The sequence below is a fragment of the Phodopus roborovskii genome, unplaced genomic scaffold (genome assembly GCF_943737965.1).
Source record: "Phodopus roborovskii unplaced genomic scaffold, PHOROB, whole genome shotgun sequence".
Taxonomy (NCBI): domain Eukaryota; kingdom Metazoa; phylum Chordata; class Mammalia; order Rodentia; family Cricetidae; genus Phodopus; species Phodopus roborovskii.
Genome location: NW_026126417.1, coordinates 2,765,561 through 2,787,641, shown reverse-complemented (window position 1 = coordinate 2,787,641; position 22,081 = coordinate 2,765,561). Strand labels below are relative to the sequence as shown.

Genomic DNA, 22,081 nt, shown 5'->3' with positions numbered 1-22,081 from the left:
CATAATTATCATCATCCTACTTGGGAACCACTGTCTCAACTTAGTGACTTATTGCAAAGAAGAACCTTTTTAACCACAAAAAGGTTTATCAAAGACAGTTTAGAAAGCAATTTGACATTTTTCTTCAGGCTATAAATCACCAGCTTCTGCTTAGGAAGTTAGGTATTTATGCACCTAATATTAACATGCCTCTTACTGAACAGCCCTATGTGAATATATACAGGAATTTGTCACTCAAATGGTAAGAGATTCTACACAACTTTCACCATACAACATTTGTCATTTAAAGCTGCAATTTAGATATCAAAATTTGAGGATTGCATATTTGAAGCCCAAACATCATAATTTGTAAACTCCACTGGATACTAACTCTGCATGGCTATTCACTTGGATTGTCCTAGTTAGTTAGCGCCTATAGCCCATGATGAATCTAACTTTACCCCATCAGCACTAATCTTCAAGATGGGATTTTAAGAGGAAATTATTCTACCAAATGATGCTAGTTAACATTTATGCAGGGCCTACCATCTGTTGGAGCTTTCCACGTATTATCGCTAAACCTTACAAGAGTGTCTGAGAAATTGTACCGATGTATGGATGATAAGCTTGGACTAAGAGAGGTGACCTTCTTGAACACTTAGAGAAAGTACAAGTTGGACCTGGTGGTAACCATCTGCACCCGAGAGCACCATGTGTCCTCCCTGGTTGACATCTTACTGATGAGGTGTCAGGCAGTTTTAAAGGGAGGAAGGGTATAGAGAGACTCGGTCATGCTAAAGTATCTGAAAATCTCATGATGGGGGAGGCGGGCTAGGAGAGTGTTATATACTCTGGGTGTTCCCACACTGAGTTGCCTCTGAGTTCAACTTCAAAGCCTCAGCAGAGAAAAGCAGCACATAGGATTTTTAAGGTTTGCCCTTGTGGCAAGCAAGGCACAATGATGTGATTCCCTTTCTAACTTAAAGCAAATGTGTAAAAAATAAAAATCAAGCATTCCCTTTCTCGTTTAGTATCAAATTACTCTGCAAGAATGAAACAAGGAGACAAATGAGTGCCATTGTGTATAGGGTCTGGCCGATTTTAGCCTTTGCCCTTCCATTTTTGTGGACCAGTTTTGAAAGATGAAAGCAATCTTCTCAGATTCCTCTTCTAGGAGAGCACGTGTTATTTAATTATTAGATAACAAAATAGTTACGGTGACATTATAGCAATACTTTATGTGTTGATGGTGAAGATGGAAAACGTCTCCTGTCTAGGATTTCTAAACTGAGGCTATGCATTAGGATCACAGAAGAGCTTGAAGGAGACCCCAGTGCTCAGCCCCATTCAGAAATTCTAGGAAGTTCAGTTGCTGTCTTTTTTAAAAAAAAAATTATTTATTAAAAAGTATTTTTTCATTTTAAATACCAAACACAGTTCCTCCTGCCCCCCCTTCTCCCCACCAACCTCTCATCCCCTCCTCAGAAAGGGTGAGGCCTCCCATGGGGAGTCAGCAAAGTCTGGCAAGTTGTGGCAAGACCAAGCCCCTCCCGTGGTATCTAGGCTGAACAAGGTATCCTCCACAGGGAACGGGCTCCAAAAAAGCCAGTTCATACCTTAGGGATAAATCCTGGGCCCACTGCCAGTGGCCACATAGACTGCCCAAGTCACAGAACTGTCACCCATACTCAGAAGGCCTAGGTTGGTCCTATGCAAGTTCCCCAGATGTCAGTCCAGAGTCAGTGAGCTCCCACTAGCTCAGGTGAACTGACTCTGTGTGTTTCCTCATCATGGTCTAGCCCCTTTGGTCATATAATCCCCCCTTCCTCTCTTTGATTCCTTGACTGGACTCCAGGATCTCGGGGCCAGTGCTCAGCTATGAATTTCTGTATCTGCTACCTTCAGTTACTGGATGAAGGTTCTATGGTGACAATTAGGGTGGTCATCAATCTAATTACAGGGGAAGGCCAGTTCAGGCACCCTCTCCACTATTGCTAGGAGTGTTAGCTGGGGTCATCTTTGTAGATTCCTGGGAATTTCCCTAGCACCAGATTTCTCTTTAATCCCATAATGGTTCCCTCTATCAAGATTTATCTTTCCTTGTTCACCCTCACCCTCTCTGTCTTTTCCCCAACTTAACCATCCCATTCCCTAAGGTTTTCTCCCCCATCCCACTCACCCTTCCCTCATCTCCTTCCTCCAAATTTACCCAGGAGATCTATTTCCTTTCCCCGGGGCATCCATGCATGTCTCTTAGGATCCTCCTTGTTAACTAGCTTCTCAGGGGTTGTGTATTATAATCTGCTTATCCTTTTATTTATGTCTAATGTCCACTTATGAGTGAATACATAAAGGCTGGAAGACATCGCCTCAAGCAAACAGTGAAGGAGGGTGAAGTGGACAAGTTGGATCCTCATTGGTCAGAATCTCTGAGTGACAGAGTATCTCTAACAGCCCAACAAGGAGATATGTACTCCTCACAGTCATGACTCAACTTTTTCACACTGAATGTCAGCGATGTCAACATTTTCATCCGTTTTCCCCTCTGTCTGAGAATGGCATTCCTCTTTCCTTTCCAAAGTACCTTTTCACTTCTCTTTTCATATGGTTAGAATATTGCTGATCTTCCCGGAGCTGGAGGGGCTTCTGCAACCTAGAATTGGGCAATGAGAGTTCACATGGCCTATTCACTCATGGGTTCACCCTGGCTTTGATGGGGCATTTCTTCCTCATTATGTTTACTGAGCTAGAAGGGTATAATTCTTAGGCTGTCATGACTGTCTTGATACTATAAAGGGAAAGCAAAACCAAGAGAGGCAGGCGGCTTATATCATTGGGTAACTGGGCTGAACTGTGTATATAAAGCTGAAGCCACTTTCATTGCAACAAAGGGCAAAGTCGGAAAGCACACCTTAATATTAGGCTAAGGATCTATGGAAAAAACATACAGTAGCTGCAAATCAGAACACTAGTTGATCAACAAGCATTACAGTATCACCTGCCACAAATGCTGTTTTTAGGTTTTATCTTTTCTGTGTTTTACTGAATTTAAGATTAAATAGACTCTAGAAGACCTTGTTATTTGTACCTTAAAGGCATAGTCATCACTACCCTTCTTGTAAGAGATACTGCTTTCATTTATATACTCATCCAACAGGCATTGATTAGTCATGCCTATAAGCTACATTCTGAAGAGAGACTCGAATATCATGTACAGGAGTGTTTACTGAATTTAAAAGATAACAAAAAAACCATAAAAGGCCTTTGAACTGAGGAGAGGCATAGTCTCAGCCTTGGCTCAGAAAGATTAGCCAGATGCCAGAGTGAACGTGGAAAGAGGCTAGAAAGGGGAAAGCTAATCTATAATAAGAACCAAGCCTAAGGCTGAAGAGAAAGGACAGGGAATGGAAAATATTACCAGAATAGCTAAGTAGGCTTCATAATCTGAAATTAAGGGAAAGGGAAATTACAGGCAATTCCATCTTTTGAGCTTTAGTTAAAAGGTATGCTTAGTCTCTAAACCTATTAAGCTATGTGAATATGGTTAAAGTATTTAAACTCTATGGCTACCTGTTCATTTATGAGGTATTAGTAATGATTACTTAGTGATGTGGTTATAAGGGATGATGGATATATAGATAGATAGATAGATAGATGATAACATTTAAATCAATTTGTGACATGAAATACATGGTAAATTGATTTTGTCATCCTTTACATTAATTATAATCCTTTACTAAGTCAGTTTCTCACTGTCCTGACATAAGAAATATGAGCTATCCTTTCTCCTTTCAGATTATGAAACATTAGTCTGAAAAATGACCCTTAGCTGTTAGCAGGAACAAACCAGGGTAGCCTAGGCTAACAAGGACCAAATTCAGCATTTGCAGATTTGACATAGACACCAAGGCCTTTCTCACATCCCACATGTCATCAATGGCCATTAGAAGTACCTATTAATGCATCACCTTGTGGGACTATTTAGAAGGTGATGTCAGGATGTTGGCCTGGTTGTTGATTATGTTGCTTGTTATATACTCAAGACATGTAGAAACTTTACATGAAACTGTCTGTGGGCTGAACATTAAAAAGACAAGACTATTGTGTATGACCTAAAAGTAACATAACTTTCATAAAACCCATTCTAAACTACCTCACCTTCATGCTACAGCATACACCCTCGGAAAGAACACTGTTAAAGAATTCTAAGTTAAAAATCAACTTCATGAAAAGCACAATCATGCTGTTACTTGAGCTTAGAGAACACAACAATATTTTGAGAAAGACTAGGAACAAATAGAATTGAACTGTGTAAGAATAAGAATAAGCACACATTCTTAGCTCATTTACTTTTAAAAGGAATGTAAACCAGGTTAGGCTTCTACTGTCTGAAGGCAGAGTGTGCTTCATCTGTCAGCTGAGCAGAACTTGTTTCACTGTTTAGTTAGCTATGGAAGTTCCCAGGAGGCTTTGGCTGTGTCTCAAGAGCATTACTCTTCATCTCTTTCTTTGGCTGTTGCCCTGACCATGCTCAGCTGTTTGAAAGTAGTGGCTGTATCTAATTTATGCTGTTTGCTTGAAGTGCATATTTAGTAAATGAATAAATGAATTTACTAATGAAAAGAAGAAGGGCCGGTTCAGTTGTTGACTGCTCTAAGGCTTTTGATTTCTTTTGTTCCTTAAGATTTTCAGACTAAAAAGGAATCTTGTGGACTGTATAATTATTAGGAAGTGAAAAGACAGACATAGGCTTTCCAAACTTGTATTTTGTGGAAATAAAATTCACATAGTGGCAAATCCCACTGGAACAAAGATGTTCCCATTGGTCTTCCAGTTTATGGGCAGTCTAGGACATTGAAAACACTATTGGTGTTGTTTTCAATAAAACTATGATTCTCCCATATGATTTGGAGGTGAAGAGGCACAAGGCAACCAGTCATAGGACATTCATGTTCAGGATAATCACGTGACTGAGGCTTTATTTGCAAAACACATTTTCCTCTAAGCCATGGGACTCACTAACCTGTCTGTTGGCAAAAGACAAAGATTTGGTTTTGTTGTTGAACTATATGAATATGAATATGAACTATAAATCACAGATGGATGATTGCATACACTGTTCTTCCAGCCTCTTCCAGCCTCCATCTGTCCATGGGAGACATTCTCTAGTTTACAGTGTGTGTGTGTGTGTGTGTGTGTATTTATGTTCATGCATATGTGTGGATGCATTTGTGGAGGGCAGCAGTCAACATTGTACATCTTTCTCACTTGCTTTCCACCTTATTGTTTGGGGACATTATCTCAATGAACCTGGAGGTCACCAACTAGGTAGACCAGCAGGCTGCAAGTCCCAGAAATTCACCTGTCTCTATTTCCCTGGAATTAAAGGCCACTCTACCTGGCTTTTAAAAACATTTTGTTGCTGTTTTAATGTGGGTGCTAGAGATCCAACTCAGTGACTGTTTTTGAACAGCAAGCACCTTTCCCCCGTTTCACATTTTTGAGGTCATATAGATGGTGGTAATAGAGTATCTTACAGACAAAGTCAAAACCTCTGCTGTAAAATAATCATAAGAAAGGGGTGACAATTTTATTTTTTATCCAAGACTCTCAATACTATAAGCAACTCTCTATACACAGCAGTGGAGGAAAACAGCCATGCTTTAGAATCAAGTGTTCTGTAAATTATGTATTAATGTAATAATGGGAAACATATAGAAATATCTTAAAGATCCCACACATTTAGACATAAAAGGATACTCACTGAAATTCATGGGACATAAAGAGAAATGCCCTAAATGGCAAATAAAATGGGAACGGGTAAAGCAAATTTTATGTATTTTCATATGTATATGTGAAATGTAAATGTAGTCAGTTAAAAGAACAGTGTGGGTATATGCCTACTAACAAGTAACAATGGGGAGGAGACATTGCCAAATAGAAAGCCAAATTAATCTGCAAAACAGTGTAATGGTTTTCTTGCCTGGGGAAATTCACACATCTCTTGGTACAAGAGTGCAATCTCTGGAAGCAGCAACACAGATTCATTTTTTAATTGTATACTTTTGTGTTGATTCCCAGTGAATATACATAGGATGATAAACTTGCAAGTCATGGATGGAAGATAAAATTGTCCCTGCTTTGTTATGATTACTTTACAGTGGGGGGGGGTTCTACTTTTTCTATAAGATATTGCACTACTGCCATCTGTGTGACCTCAAGAATGTAAAGTGAGGGAAAACTGCTTTCTTCACTGCAGTCATTTTCCTCCTGGGGAGGAAAAGTTCACTGACTAACCATTCTATGCAGTACATGGACTTATCAGTGGAGGGCATGGTGGTGGACTTTGGAAACAGAGGGTTGTAAAGTGAATTGAGTGGGTACCTGTGCTAGGTAGCTCTAGCAGGTGTAACCCAATTGGTGATATGACATATTTTAATTTGCTTTCTATTGCCTAAACCTGTACAGCAAAAGAAGAACAGACTGTCTTTAAGAACTAAAGCTCATGACAACCTGAAGGTCTCTTGTTTGGTTGGGCATATCCTAAGGATTAGAGTTAAGAGCCCTACAGTATGCTGTCTTTAGTTAGCATTGTGGCTTTAAATTGAGTCATTTAATTGGTAATCTCTCTATTTCCCTGCCTGGTAAAATGGATAATAATAATAATCCTTAGTATAGCATTCCTGAACGGGGTGTTGTGAAGCTTAATAAGATATATTTGCAAAATGCTTTGAGCTCTTTAGATAGAAGACGCAATATAAACACAGTCTCATTAAGGTAATTATACCATGGTTTTTCAGAGTTCAGGATTACATCCAGTGCTAAATGTAGTGATGGAGGCCACACTGTGAAACTTGGGGTAAGGGATTGTCTTCCAGGATCTGAAAATAAAATTCCTAATATGTTCTGAAGACAGGTATAGTAGATTCGTTCACTTTTCAAACAAGACAACTTAGTTTTGAGTGATGTTAAAACTAGGAAAGTCAAGAATTGTAAGTTGTGAGTTTAACTGTATCTCTTCTATAACTAAGCCATCTCTGCTGGACCCCGCAAAAGGAGAACATTAAGGAAAGTCTTGAAGGACACTGTTGGTTTCTACAAGGCGTTTTATCCTTCCTAACACCGTGGGGTGGTGGAACCTGTCTGCCCACCGTGCAGTTGGAAGGTTGACTCATGACTCCTGGCAGAGGCTCTTCCCAGGTGGCACTGTACCAGTTGCTCCTGTGATGGAGCAGGGAAGCCACATTCTCCACACAGCTCTTCTCAGGCTGTGCTGAGAGTTCATCATGTTTACCACAGGCTCACCACCCTTCAGCCCTATGGGTGCATGCTACCGCTATAACCCAAGATACGCACAGTCCATTTCAGTTCCCAAGGTCTGGAAGTGCCGACACAGGAGGTCAGTAACTCCAGAGGAAGGTAAGCTGGAAGCATGACCCTGCATTTCTTCTTAGGTGGGGAAATGGGTTTTTGTTTTGAATTGAGATGTTCAGAATTGGAAATTATTTTTTGCTAATTGTTATGGGCATCTGAATCAATTTCTCAGAACTCTGAAGTGCTGCTGGTCTCAGCTTTTTAAAATGCTCTCTAAACACTAATATTTCTGTGTTCAATTTTTAAAGGATATTTGAGGGTTAATCTTTTTAAAAGGAAAGACTATTTTCACCCTGAATTCTCTCAGCATAAATTTACTGTTTGTGTTTTTTTTAAATAATGAAAATTTTATTCCATTTTTAAAAGTAGGCTGGTATAAAACAAAAAATACTGCATCAATATAAAAAAAAAGATTTCTCAATTTCTTCTATGAGAACTTTCTCGTAGCTTTTACTTTATTCCTACAAAAAATTAATTTTATATTCAACCTAGAGAAATTGCATAGTTGAAATGAATTACGTAAAATACATTAGTTCAGGCCTAAGGGAAAAACTAACATTTTTTTTTTAAACTTTGCTTTCTACTTTCTGGAGCTTATTCAAAGCTGTAGTCTTAATTTTCTCATCTTTTTTTATGGACTTGCTAGTAAGCCCTTGAGATTCCTGTGCTTGTAGGATCAATGTGTTCCTATAGTTCCAAATGAAGTGGATAGTAAACCATGAGGAAGTTTATTAAGAAAACAAATGAGAAAAGTCTTTAAGACAAATTGCCTGATGGGAACTAGTAATTAAAGGAGAAAATGCTAAAGTTCTCTTTGGAGGATATTAGACAACAAATCAAATGATTTTAAATTTGCAAGCTATATTCCATGATCTTTTAGCATCTCTTGGAGAGCAAGTAGTTATATCTATGTTAGCTTAGAGTTCATGGTGCTTCATCTCATGAGATCACAATCAGTTTTAGAAAATGTCTGTGCAAGTTAACAATCCTGTATCATGACTTTGACTTGGGAACACAAAGATTTCTCTCTTGAGGTTCATGAAAATTAGTATCCCTTTTCTCTGCTACCAGCTCATTACAAAGACCCAGACTGCATGAGAAATGGGCATTTAAACATAGGGTAAATCTGACCTTTGTTCTCAGTTCAAACAATTTCTTCTATAGCTCTGAGCATGTTATACAAGTGTTGTTTGTTTTAGAGGCTCTTCCTTCAAGAGATGCTAATCTTGGTGTGCTTTCTGTCTTGTGGAAAGCACACAAACATGTTTGCTAAGGTGGCTGTGATCCTTAGCCTGTGCAGTGTATCAAAAATTCATACCTGGTTGTTGAACTGCAAAATCTTCATAATTTTTAACTTGATGTATAACCCTGAACTGCTCTCAAAGCTTAATGCAATGCAAGCAGCAAACATTTGTTTTAATCTTTAGTTGAGATAGTCTAATGGCAGTTGTATTGAGTGCCAGTCATTTCTTTGGGGTAGATGTTGTTAAATTGGATATCATTGTTACTACCAGAGTCTTAGGACAACATATAGCATCCAACAGTGGCACCTGGGTTTGTTTGTGTTTCCTTTTTGACTTGGGGGCAGGGGGCTTATGAGAACTGTTCGGAGGTATAATATTGCAAACATTCAGTAGCTAAAGCATTTTCAACATTCAGTAGCAACAGCATTTTCCCTTTATGTCAAGCATCCAGAATCTTCACTGACAAAGTCCTATCCACTTCTATCCAACTGGAATATACCCAAAGCTAGATCATGTGGGTTCTCCATTGTTCTTAACTCTTTGATATGTAAGTGATAGATCTGATTCTGAAATTAACTCTAACTTCAAATGGGATGCTCCCAGTCTCTGCAGGATCATTCATACCTCTTAATTAGGTCATTCACTTTATTTGTCAGACTTTATTGGTTGTAGTAGGAAATAGTGTAGGTGGTAATAATAATAGCAACCATTTATTTTGTGCTTATAAAGGATATTAAGTATTTCACTTTCTTTAATCTTCACAAAACTTTGGGGAGACATCTACTCCCTCTATTATATAGATTAAAAAAAAATACCTACCCTAAGTTAGATGGATAGTAATCTTTCTGAATCCAAGGCTCACACTTTATTATTCTATATTTTTGTGATAAATGTTCCCTTTCAATAAAGCAATCCCTTGTATTATGGCTGGGCAAGGCAATCCAGTATGAGGAATAGGTTCCCAAGAGCCAGCCAAAGTGTTAGAGACACCTCCTGCTCCCGTTATTAGGAGTCCAAGTAGACCAAGCTTGGGGCCCTTCTTTTTGTGGTTAGACCTCTAGTCTTTTTGTGTCAGTGCCTTTTAAGATGCGAGACTATAGTCCCTATCCACCCCAAGAAAATTCTTTAACACAGTCCAGCATTACCAGATAATAATAATAAATAATAACAATAATAGTTATTATTATCATTATCATAAGCAGATCTGTGTGAGAACCTAGTTAAAAAAATAACTACGCAGATGGCTCTGCAGATAGCAGTTAGAGTAATGAGAATGCTGTCACCTGAAACTGCTAAGGTCGATATGCTCACCTGACCACAAACAGGTGAGAGACCAACAGTTGCATAGAAGAATGCATATGTAGTAACACAGCTTGGACAATAGCTGCAACATGGGAGGCAAGAATAGGGTGGGGAATGAGAAAGCCAGGAAGGATGAGGAAGAGCAGCTAGTCCACAGGATACAGGATGTAGATGTTCTCCACAGCTGCTGTGTTGGATGCTGGGTGCACCACAGCTGTGGCCTGTGGGAGAACCACCTGCATTTAAAAGGTGGAGACGACAGAAGAGGTGGGGGTGTTAGGAAGGCTGGCAAGGAACCAAGTTTCTCTCCAGTCAAGATATTTTCATGACTTGAGCATGAAATGCGGCTTCCTTATTTGGGGTGTGCACTAGGGCCTTGAGGAGCTGAAGCTTGTCCATGAGGAAGGGCATGCTCCAGGCTTTTAACAGCTGCTGTCTTCTGCACATGTACATTCTTCTATGTGTGATGTTCTTGATTATTTCCCAGAAGGGTTATTTCTCTGACCCTCACTCCTCTGCCCTCCCCTTACCTTCCCTTAGATAGCACTAAACATTTTTCTCTTGATTTTCTTTCACACTTAAATTATAAGAATTTCTCCTGGCCTTTCTTCAAAGACTAAACTTCTTGAAGGCCTGAGCATAATATAGTTGGTGCCTCATCAGCATTTTGACTGGATGGAGAAAGGAAAGTGTGTGTGTGTGTGTGTGTGTGTGTGTGTGTGTGTGTAGACATGTATATGGGTCCAGAAATAATAGACAGCCTTGATGTTCTACTCAGGTTCTACACAGTTCCCACCTTTTGTAGTGCAGGGTCTTTCACTGATTTGGCACTTGTCAAGTGGGCTAGGCTGGCTGCCAATAAACCCAGAGTAGTCCTGTTTCTTTCCTTCATAATGCTGGGATTTCAAGCACCTAACACCATGTCTGGCTTTTCTTTCTTTTGTTTGTTTTCACATTGGTTCAGGGAACCAAACTCTTGTCCTTTGTCTGCAAGGGAAGTTCTCTATTGACTGAGCTACCCCATCTCCATTCCCACATTGCGTTTTGATAAACATATAAACATTACATACGATATTCTTGTCCTATACATGATCATCAACCAGAATCTCACACTTGGCTAGCAGCTGGTTGAACAGCAACTGCACAGATGTTGACAGTTGTTCAGAGAGAGGAAAACTAAAGAAGGGAAAACAGAACCCTTCCAGAAGTCAAAGATCTTATCAGCTAAAATAGGGTCCTTCTCATTCCTTTAATTATGATCCTTTATGGTCATATGAATTCTGTCCATAGTCAAGTGATGAGAAATTCAGACTTCATAGTTGAGATGAGACATTGCAGCCACCATTATGCTGTATTTACTTGATGACTGTCTCCAATAAAGGCTCATTGTTGGTCACTTAGCAGCAGAAGGAAATCCCAAGTGCTTTGTCATGAGACAGAGACTGTCACTTGCTTGGTGTTCTAGTGTACATAAACAAGCAGCTGGGTGAGTCACATGATTAGACCAACAATGACTTATTCTAGAATAGGAACAGATATAGCAAAGACAGGCTTCTGGGAATTCAGTGGCCTCACACAAATTGAAACATTCTGAAGAAACAATCATATTTTAATGATTTCCTAATAGATTAAGATATCTATTCTTAATAGATAATTGATTAGGTCTGCTTGTTAAGGAAACATCAGATCTGGTTTTTTGTTTTTTTTTTTCTTGTGTCTGGGTCATAAGGTTAGTCTGCTAGGATGCTTTGCTTAGAGTTGTGAGATACTTGAGTATCTGTCTCATAGGCATGGGCTGTAATGACCTTGTAGAACCACCTATCTGTTTCTGTGAAGTATGGAGATGAAAGGTAAGACCCAGAAGTAGCATCCTATAGGACTTCCAGGATAGAGCAGGCACTGGCAAAAGCCAGCCTGGGATTTTATATAGAGAAGACATGAGGTTAGAAGCCAGTCTGGAAGACCATGGATGGCTGCCAAGAGAGGAGGTTGGCTTGGACCTTTGGGAGCCAGGCCCAGAGCAATCCCCAAGCTAAACAATAGACAGATGGGTGTTTCTCTGGTTTTCCACACTTGTGAGAAAACAAATGATAAATTAAAGGAACAGGAGAAACCGTTTTCAGTAGGGACTTTATCTGCTGTGAATTGTAGTGGGACCTCAGTGGATTGAACCATGGGAAATGTTCTGGAAATGCATGGTCTGAAACATCTAACTGGGCTCATAAAGCTATGACTAGTTAGTACACAGTGTCTAAGGTGTTGCTGTGAAGCTTTGCTTTGCTGTGGCTGCTATTGTTCAAGGAGCCCCTGCATGGAACCTAAAAAGCATGGGTGGTGTTATTCAATGTGGGGTAGTGGGCTGTGAAGGGAGGTGCTTCAGTACATAGATGACCGTGACCTTTTTGCTTTTGATAAGTCCAATCATTAAATAAGGATAGAGGTGGAAACAAACTGCAGGTGGAAACAAACTGCCACTGTGAAAGGCTGGCTTCATACCAGTGTTTGGCATACCATGTGTTAATAGTGATGTTCCATAAAGAAAACAGTATATCAAGTGTTTACAGAAAGAAAGACTGGGAAAAAAAAATCAGTGAATCATGGCAGCACTCATCCCTGAACATTGGGTCTGTTCTTCCTTCTACTCATCTGTATAAAATGCAAGTGGATTTTACTTCAGTGGTAAATAACAAAAAATGGGCTAGGGAAATGGATGCATGGATAAGTGCACTAAATGACCCAGGTTCAATTCTTAGCATCCATATGGCTGCTAACAATTGTGTGTAACTCCAGTTCTATAGGATCCATTGTCGCCTTCTAGATTCTGAACTACACATTCAGGTGTGGTTTACAGACATACATGAAGGCAAATACTATACTCAAATAAAATTAATGAATAAAATTATGAATAAAAGGCAGGTAAGAATGCTCTTAAAACAAATACCATGAATTTAAAAGTTTTGCTTCATTGTTATTAACTGCTAACTGAACAAATGAGAGGCTTAGATAACACAAAAGAATAAATAATTGAATTTGTAGTGGATACCTGCTTGCTTCAGTTCCTACATTGAAGCTGATTGAACTCATACAAAGAAGCACATGCCAGAAAGTGAATACTCCCTTAACATATGCTCACACAGTACACAGGTCAAACTTTAGACCTGAGGCTTCAAAGTGAAACCAACCAATTGCAGACATTTGATACTCAATGTTTCAGAGGCAGATGTGCTTTGGACTGATCAATATTTTTATTGAATTATTTATAAGTACTTAATTTGCTATATCTCTTCTCACTGAGACTACTGTGAAGAAAACAGAGAAACCACTACTCAGGTTCTCTTACTCCCTTCCTGTTCTTTCCTCTTCTATGTGCATTGCAGTTCAGAGGGTGGTTGGAAGATGCTGGCTACAGCTTTAGGAGAGAATCAGTGCAGTGCCTATTAGATACAAAATTCTAATGGCCCTGCTGTGAATGCCTTCATCATCTGTACCTCACTTGCTAACAAACAACATTCCCTATGTCTCATTCTCCATTTCAGTGGCACTCTTAACTTCCAGATGTGAGCTCTTGGGGAACAGGGTAGTATCTTCAGCTCCCATTGGTTGAGTACCAATGCCTGGTACTTGTATTTGGTGGAAAACACACACACACACACACACACACACACGCATGCACGCACGCACGCACACACGCATGCACCACGCTCTACATGTACAGGTAGCAGATATTCCTATCACCTGATGAACTGGAGTTACTGTAGACCCTGCCTCCTTTAATTCCACTGGTGTCCATCATTCTTCCTTGTGTGTCCTCCCAGTGCTCTTTTATTAGGTATCTCTAGGGAATTTTTCAAATTTGTTGGACTGCTGTACTCATTTTTGATTTGATGAAGCAATAGCAATATCATTTTTTTAATTGAGAGGATTATATTTCAAAAGTATTATAGGAAAAGTCAATAAAAAAATCTTCTATTATCCAACTACTCCAATTCTTCTCATAGAGGCAGGTATGTTAAGTGACTTAGGTATGTCTGTTTTAAATTTTAAATACTACCCCTAAAATTATTTTAAAACTTTTAATGTTTCTGTATGGTTTTATGACTTATTGTTTTTAATTATGATGGTTGATGATATTTTACCATGTAGATAAACCACATTACTTAGAATCCTTTATTACATATGAGTCCTTAAAGTTGTTTCAGCTTGAAGTTAGTAGAAATAACTATGGTTAACACCATTATTCAAAAAAGCTTTGCTTACAGTAAATTATATATGTGTGTGTGTGTGTGTGTGTGTGTGTTATAAAAGTACAAACACATTGTCAATGCTAGTTTTTTTTCCAGAACTACCATAGTATATAATACAAACATCTCACATGAAACCGTAACTCAGTCTTTATTTTAGACTGCTTATGGAGAGGCTTATCTCATAAATTAACCCAGTTAAAATGCACAATTAAACTGGGCAGTGGTAGTGTATGCCCTTAATCCTAGCACTGATCTCTGAGTTCAAGGCCAGTCTGATCTACAGAATAAGTTCCAGGACAGCCAGGTATACTCAGAGAAACCCTGTCTTGAAGAAAAAAATAAATAAATAAAAAATAAACAATTCAGTTGTTGTAGTATAATCATAGTACATAATCATCATGCCAATCAGTTTCAGAATATTTTACTACCTCCTCCAAACTACGCTTACTTTCAGTTATTTACCATGTCACACAACCCCTTCTAGCCCTAGGTAACCATTAATATACTTTTTAGATAGTTCAACTAAATAGAATACATATGTATTACATAATTTATCTATCTTTTACCCAGAATAATGTTTTCAAATGTATTCTTTCTATAGACATATGATAATATATTTTATAGATATGTCTTTTTTTTCTCATTCATTCACAAGCACATAGACATTTGGTTTGTTTTCACCTTTTAGATGTTAGGAGCAATGGTTCTATGAACATTCACATGAAAGGTCTCTGTGTGGACACACATCTTCCTTTTTCCTCCTTGTAGCATAATTAATTCCTGGGCCATACTGTAATTCAGCATTTACCCCTTTGAGGAAATGCTATATTGTTTTCTGAAGATGTTACATGTCTTTATAGTCTCATTGACACTGTAAAAATGTTTGGATTTCTTCACATGCATACCAACACTTGCAGTTCTATGACTTTGATGTTAGCCATCCCAGTGAGTTTGTAGTAGTATATCATGACTGAGGTCTTTTATGCATCTCCTGTGATTTTTAACATCGTTTATATTTTATGTTACCCATGTTTTCAAAGCATTACACCATACATTTTAAAAATCCATATAATTAATAGATGACATGAACAAAGCAAGTGGAAAAGAATCATTAATCAGTTCACATTCTGTGTTCTAAATTATGCTATAAGAAATAAATACAGGTCAGAAACACTGTAGAAAAAAAGTTAAAGCAACATTTCAATTACAGTTTATTATTGCATAGCATTTAGACATCTTAACTCATTTACTCTGAATATTATCTCAAGTGCCATCCAAAGACAATTCTCAAAAATATAAAGGACTTACACACATTCACTAAAGTTAATAGAATTATACTGCATGTCAAGTTACTAAAGTTCTTTTGATGTTAAGCTTTTGTTTGTTTTTTGAGACAGTTTCTCTCTCATATATATATATATATATAGATAGATAGATAGATAGATAGATATAGATGATATAGATATAGATATAGATATAGATATAGATATAGATATAGATATAGATATAGATATAGATATAGATATAGATATAGATATAGATATAGATATCCATAGCTGTCCTTGAACTCTCTGTGTAGACTAGGCTGGTTTCAGACTCACAGAGATCCACCTGCTTCTGCCTCCTGAGTACTAGGATCAAACAAAGGTTGTGCCACCATGTCTGGCTAATGTTGGAAATTTTTAATGGACTAAAAATTTAGCAAGTTGTCGGTATCTCCTCTGTAACAGCAAGGACAGAGGATATTGGAGTAGAAAAATTTTAATTAAGATTTCACAAATGTCAAAACAAAATACTTGTCAGTGTGTTATTGTGATATCTCACTGACTTGGATTTGTGTTATAGTGTTGCCTTCCTGGCTTGGGAGTGTAGAATCCATCGTAAACATAGTCAGACATTAACAAGGAAAAGAGAGAGAAAGATGCTCCAGGGTGAAATATATTCTCTTCATGTTCTTTGAAATATATTTCTCCAAAAGTGCTCTTCCTATTTCACTAAATGATAGTTTTATATTTTTGCTATAAAAGCATTATATGGACACCATAAAATAACCAGAAAATCATAAAGAGAAAAAAATCTTTCCACCATCACCACACTTAGAAATATTACTTTTGAAATATAAACTGCAGTTCAGGGTCTTCAGGATACTTTTAAAAAGTCTCTGTACTTGGTGTATAGCTTTGAAGTCTAACATGCTACTTGAAAATATCGTATTTTCAATTTTTTCATAAGCATTGTTTCAATTTTATGAACTATAGAGAAAACAAGGCATCTTTTTGTTTACTGGTTTTGAATATTTGGCTTATTTATAACTTGCCAGTGTTTTTTATAAACTGTTTAAGTGTAATGGGGTTGGCGTGCCATATGTGTGACCATCAGTGACAGCTTTGTGAGCTGGTTCTGTTCTCTCTTTCTGCCTTTGCAAAGGTTCTGAGGGTTGAACTTTGATCCTCAGGCTTGCTAGGCAATTGCCTTTACTTGCTGAGCAATCTAACCAGATTGTTGTAGTGCATTTTTCCTTTTTCCAGGATATTTGCATCTTAGAAAATTTATTTATGGTGAAATATTGCAGTCATGAGTATGGCATTGGTCTGATTCCCAGTATTTATCTTCAGATTGTCCCTCCCTCCCTCCTTCCCTCCTTCCTTCCTTCTTCCCTCCCTCCCTCTGTCCCTACTTCCTTCCTTCCTTTCTTCCTTCCCACCCATCTCTGCTCCCACAGTGCTGGGATTAAAGGTTTGCATCATGTCCTGCTGTTCCTTCCTGTTTCTATTCAATACATTCCCTGTGTTAATTTGCTTTTTAAACAAAAACAATGGGAACTTTCTGGATCTAGTGTTGTGAGTGTCTGGGGTTAACTTAAGCAGGATGGCACCTTCCTGCGTAGGACAGAGTATCTACACTGCTACTTGTTACCAGCTTTGCATGCTGTATTTTAGCTTTTCCAAATTTATGAGAGCTATGTTTTTTTCTTTTATCTTGTGTATCTTCCATTACTAGTATGTTGAACAGTCCCCACACTTACTGATAAGGATAATTTTCCTTATTAGTCTTTTGTGTTGAATAATAGACATTATAGATAGCTGTGCTCTCCTTGCTCAGAAGTTCCCCAGATCTTATTCCTTAGAACAAAGACAGCCTTTTAATTTCAAAGATTATTTAAGTTTACTTGTTACTAAATAGTGTATCCATCTTCACATTTCAGAATCTTGAGTCACAGAGCAAGTGTGGGCCATTCCTGTCTTGCTTGGAAATGGCCTGTAAATGGTGAAGTCATAGCATATCTTCTAAAGTGTGAGGTTTCCTCTTGGGTTAACCCTTAATGTTTGTCTGTCTTTGTATCAGATTGGATGACTGTCTGTTCTGCTGACTGATTGATCATTGGAACAATTCATACTGGGAGGCAAACAGCAATCAATATTGTAGGCTGAGGTCACTGGCAGGGGCCAAAGGCCATAATGTGTGAAATTTAGGATGAATTGCTTTGGGAGTTTTGTCAAGATTTACTTAGGCAAGGGAGTTGTTCAGGCAAATATTGGCCTTTTAGGGTCTCTTTGAAGTGACCATATAATGAATCAGGGGAAGGGCACTTAAACTCTTCTTGGTGAGAACTTCAAAAGAGGAATGGGATCCAGTTACATGTCCCTGGAGCTATCAGTTGACCTTTCTTTCCAGAGAGGGAGAGGAATCTGAGTGATTGGGTAGTTCTTGGCTTATAATGACTTTCTTATCCTTTCACTTTTCCCCAACTCTTTTCTCCCCACCTCTATCTCCTCTAGGCCTAGCCTAACTTCATTACTCAGTGACATAGAGCTTAATATTATTAATGTAAATCTTATAGTCTTTTGCCATTTTTCTTACTACTTCATAATATAATCATCTTTTCTTAATTGTACAGAAAGCAAGATAATCAATCCCATTTGAGGTTTGTTTCACATTTTTATAAGCCGTGATCTCCTTTTCCAACTCATAGGAATAAGAGACAAATAGAAGATTCACACCTATTAATACACTGTGTCCTCTATTGTTACTTGTTTCTTCTATTGAAAACTTTTGCTATCATAACCAGTTGAATTTTATATGTTTTCTGATTTCTTCTTAATCTGACAGGATAGAGTTGATAAAGACCTGACAATAAATTAGCAGGCAAAAACCAGAGATGTAGAGATGTAGAGATGAGTCAATGGATGCCCAAAACAGGGTGCATACTCTGTCATACTTTCCTCCTGGGCCAAGAAAGTCATTACTAATGAGTCACAAACCCTCCCATTGAGCCCGAGAGTTGTCTGATTTCTTGCCAAGAACCTTTCTCAACAACATGGCATCCAACCTAAGTCCTGTTTTCTTTTTTTGATATATCTATAACACAGTTCTGGGCTTCAAGAATTGACTAAAATGCATGAAATCAAAAGGCATGAGTATTTGCCTTTTCTTTCTTTTAAAAGTGGAACTAGCATACTGCCATCTGTATAGAAAGAACTAGATCTGATGTTTTACATTGTTAAACCTAGGGGGTCTTTATTTCAGGAAATAAATACTATGATGAAAGTAAAGAAAAAACGTGTAAGGGAGGCATCAACATGAGGGCCATTTTGCTGGGAGGATGTTAAGACAGAAACCTAAATGGTTCAAAGGAATATGTCAAATGGCAAGATAAACAATATTTTTTTGTTTATAGACTTCTGTAGATATTAAATAAAAATTTTTTAAGCCACTGTATTAATACCCAGCACAAAAATCTTAGGTACTATTTAGAGTTCAGTGCTGCCTATTGTTGCAGATATGCAAGGACAACACTAGAAGAAGAAGAAGAAGAAGAGGAGGAGGAGGAGGAGGAGGAGGAGGAGGAGGAGGAGGAGGAGGAGGAGGAGAAGAAGAAGAAGAAGAAGAAGAAAAAAGCTTGTGGATATTTTTTAGTATTTATAAGACTCAGACCAGTGATTGTTTCTTCCAGTTTCATGGATACAATTTGACAGAGAGAAAAATTTATTAATATTAATTGGGGTTCTCTGGTCCCTGCTTATCAGTCACCTCTGAGAAGCCTAGCTGTTGGTGGAGACATGGCCACTCAGCCCTTCCCTCTCTATGCCCCGAGTAGCTTGCAGAACATAGAGAATTGTTGTGTACCAGTTAGAGAATCTAAGTTTTATTTTCCAATTTTTTTTCATATTTATTCTGTGTGTCAGAGTAGGACACAACATCATGTTCCAGGTATAGGCACATCTTCCAAATATGAAATCGCACAAATGCTGCAGCTAGTAGATCCAAAAGCAATGCCATGGGCACTGGTTTCCTGAGTTCAGTGTCCTGAATGTCACTCAGGACTTTTCTCAATCCACGAAGAGCCATTATCTTATTGTGTAACTAATGAATCAATATCCCAATTTCAGTCAGCCTATCATCTTTAAAAAAAAATGAGAGGGGAAGAAAGTAATATTTTTAAAACAAAAACCAGGAAGTAATATTTATCTATAGCTATAGCAACAGTATGTGAGAATATATAAATTTAGTTATAATTCCTTCTAGCAATTGAAAGGAGTTTTTTGTTTGTTTGTTTGTTTTGGGATTTTTTGTTTGTTTGTTTTTTGGGTTTTTTGTTTGTTTGTTTTTGTGCACTGGATCTTTCTTCAGTCATCACTCTTTCATTTATCTAACAACATTTCAATTGATTTGGGTTTCTTTGGGTGGCGACTACTGTTTAATACTGAGGTCCAGACCTTTGGCAGTCCAGCCTAGAAAACACACTAGCCTGCTAACTTCTTTTTTATACTCACTCTGCCCATGTCCCACCAAATCCCCATCAACCCCATGGTTACTCTGTTACAAGCTGCTTATTTTTGCCTGTTCTTTTTCTGTCAGATAGTAGTGCAAGTGGCCCAGAAAAATCTGAAGATGACTCCTGCTCCCCTGATCAGTGTGAACATAACTCTGTTTTGTAATCAACTGCCCAGAGCACTCAGTACTTATGGCCCAGAATCACTGGAAACTCTGAGAATGACTTGAGAGAGTTAGGGAATCCTAAGTGTAAAGGCTTGAGTGAGTGTGTTTTGTTGACATGGGCATGACTATGTCCAGACCAAAGGCCCAGACTTATGGGAAAATGTCAAAGCCTTCTCTAGGTTAGGTTCAGAGAGATGGCAAAGCTGCTCCGCTGGCCCAAGTACAAATGCTGATAAAAGTCACCATAACTTTCTTGAATATCTACAGCACAAAGACCGCTCCCCTATAGAGACAGTTCCTACAGAGATTAGCTAAACCTGCCTACTGATCCAGCTGTGTACCATAAGCCCTGCCTCTTTGTTTACCTGCATGTAATAGTCCTGCCTCCTTGTTCTGCTATTCCCGCCTTGTTCTTGCCTTTCTGTGCAATGATATGTAATGAACACATTGAGCCTCCTCGGTGCTGTGGTTTCCATCAGAGACCCCAGCTTTCCTGTGTATCCATCTGTCTTTTTTTTTCTGTATTCCCTCACTGACCCCCTAATCAGGTCAAGTTCCTGGAGCCATGCAAGGTTGCTGCAATTGGTGTTAACCCTTCCATTTATGATCTCCTACATCCAGGCAGAGAGAGACATACACCAGCATATTTGGGCCCTCGGGTCAGCATGTGCTCTGTATGAGGCAGTGCCCTACCTCAGTGGGTGGGGTTGCCACTTCCTCTGGAAACACTTGAAAACAGTCACTCTGTACCACAGCAATAATAGAAGAAAGTTCATATTTGTCATTGCTTTCCCCTCATGTATGTGTATATATACATGCTCATATGTGTGTATGCGGGGGGAGCTGGTGCTCTCTCTCTCTCTCTCTCTCTTTCTCTCTCTGTGTGTGTGTGTGTGTGTGTGTGTGTGTGTGTGAAGTCAACAATGAAGTCTTCCTTGATCACTTTTCACATTACTTTTCAAGGCAGTCTCTTACTGAACCTAGAGCTCATCAGTTTGATCCATTGAGCTCCAGGGATCTGACCGTGTCTGCCCCACCCCTCTAGCACTGCAGTCACAAATGCACACTGTCACATCCAACTTTTTGTGTGGGCACTGGAGATTGGGACTTAGGTCGTCATACCTATAGATTAGGCATTTTACACACTGAGCTGTCTCCCCGGGCACAAACATCAAGACCCAAATTTGAATTGCTTTAAAAAAAAAATGGACATGATTTAATAATGGTTTTTTGCAAAGAAAAAAGTGGTAAGTCCCTTTAGCAAAATAGCAACTTTACTAATTTACATCACATTATTCATGTTTTCCTTTTCTATTTTATCCTTTCAGTAATTCACACTGTCCTGGATTCCATGGCAAATTACAAAACTATTTTGGGATTAGCTGGAAATCATTGCTGCAGGAATAGATTCATGTTGCCAGTTGCCCTAGCAATGTGTTCTTATTTCCTTTGCCAGTTGGTTTCTCCATGTCTTGAGCAATGCTGAGTCTCTGTAAAGTTGTTTCATCCAACCCCGTGGGTGCGAGCAAGCCTGTGGCTTTTCCCAGGAATTGGGTGCATTCTTGTCCTTCATGTACACTTTTGCATTTCAAATAAAGGAAGAGAGCGTTAATTGTTTGGAACTTGTGTTCATTAGCAGAGTCACTGCTGACTTGTATAATCCTGCTTTAGTTTGGTGATTCAGCAAGTCTACTTCTGCATCAGTCCACAAAGTGGAAGTCCATAGTAAAACCTTGGCTTCTGATATGTTTGTCACTACAATACGTGCCATTCCAAATCCTTTTTTGTTATACTGAAGCATTACTGACAATGTTGTGCTAATTTATTATTTTTCAGCAACCTTAGGCTGAAAGGTCCTTATTTTACTATTTAGTGATATTTTCCCCAGTGAATGGTTATCATGAGTTTGAGTACACCGAGAAGTCCTTTTTGGCCAAGAAAGATACTCAGTTCTGTTCTTAATATAGATTTAACTCATTTTATGGATCCATTGCTTTC

At 38.5% G+C, this 22,081-nt stretch overlaps 1 protein-coding gene across 1 annotated transcript in view; it reads left to right on the top strand.

Annotated features, from left to right (window-relative positions):
• The first annotated feature begins 7,183 nt into the window (after nt 1-7,183).
• Nucleotides 7,184-22,081, top strand: part of Fmn1 (formin 1) — a 281,305-nt gene continuing 266,407 nt past the window's right edge. The window contains exon 1 of the mRNA XM_051183776.1: nt 7,184-7,398. Within this exon, the coding sequence (XP_051039733.1) occupies nt 7,266-7,398 (133 nt within the window). The 5' untranslated portion in view covers nt 7,184-7,265. The remainder of the gene's footprint in view (nt 7,399-22,081) is intronic.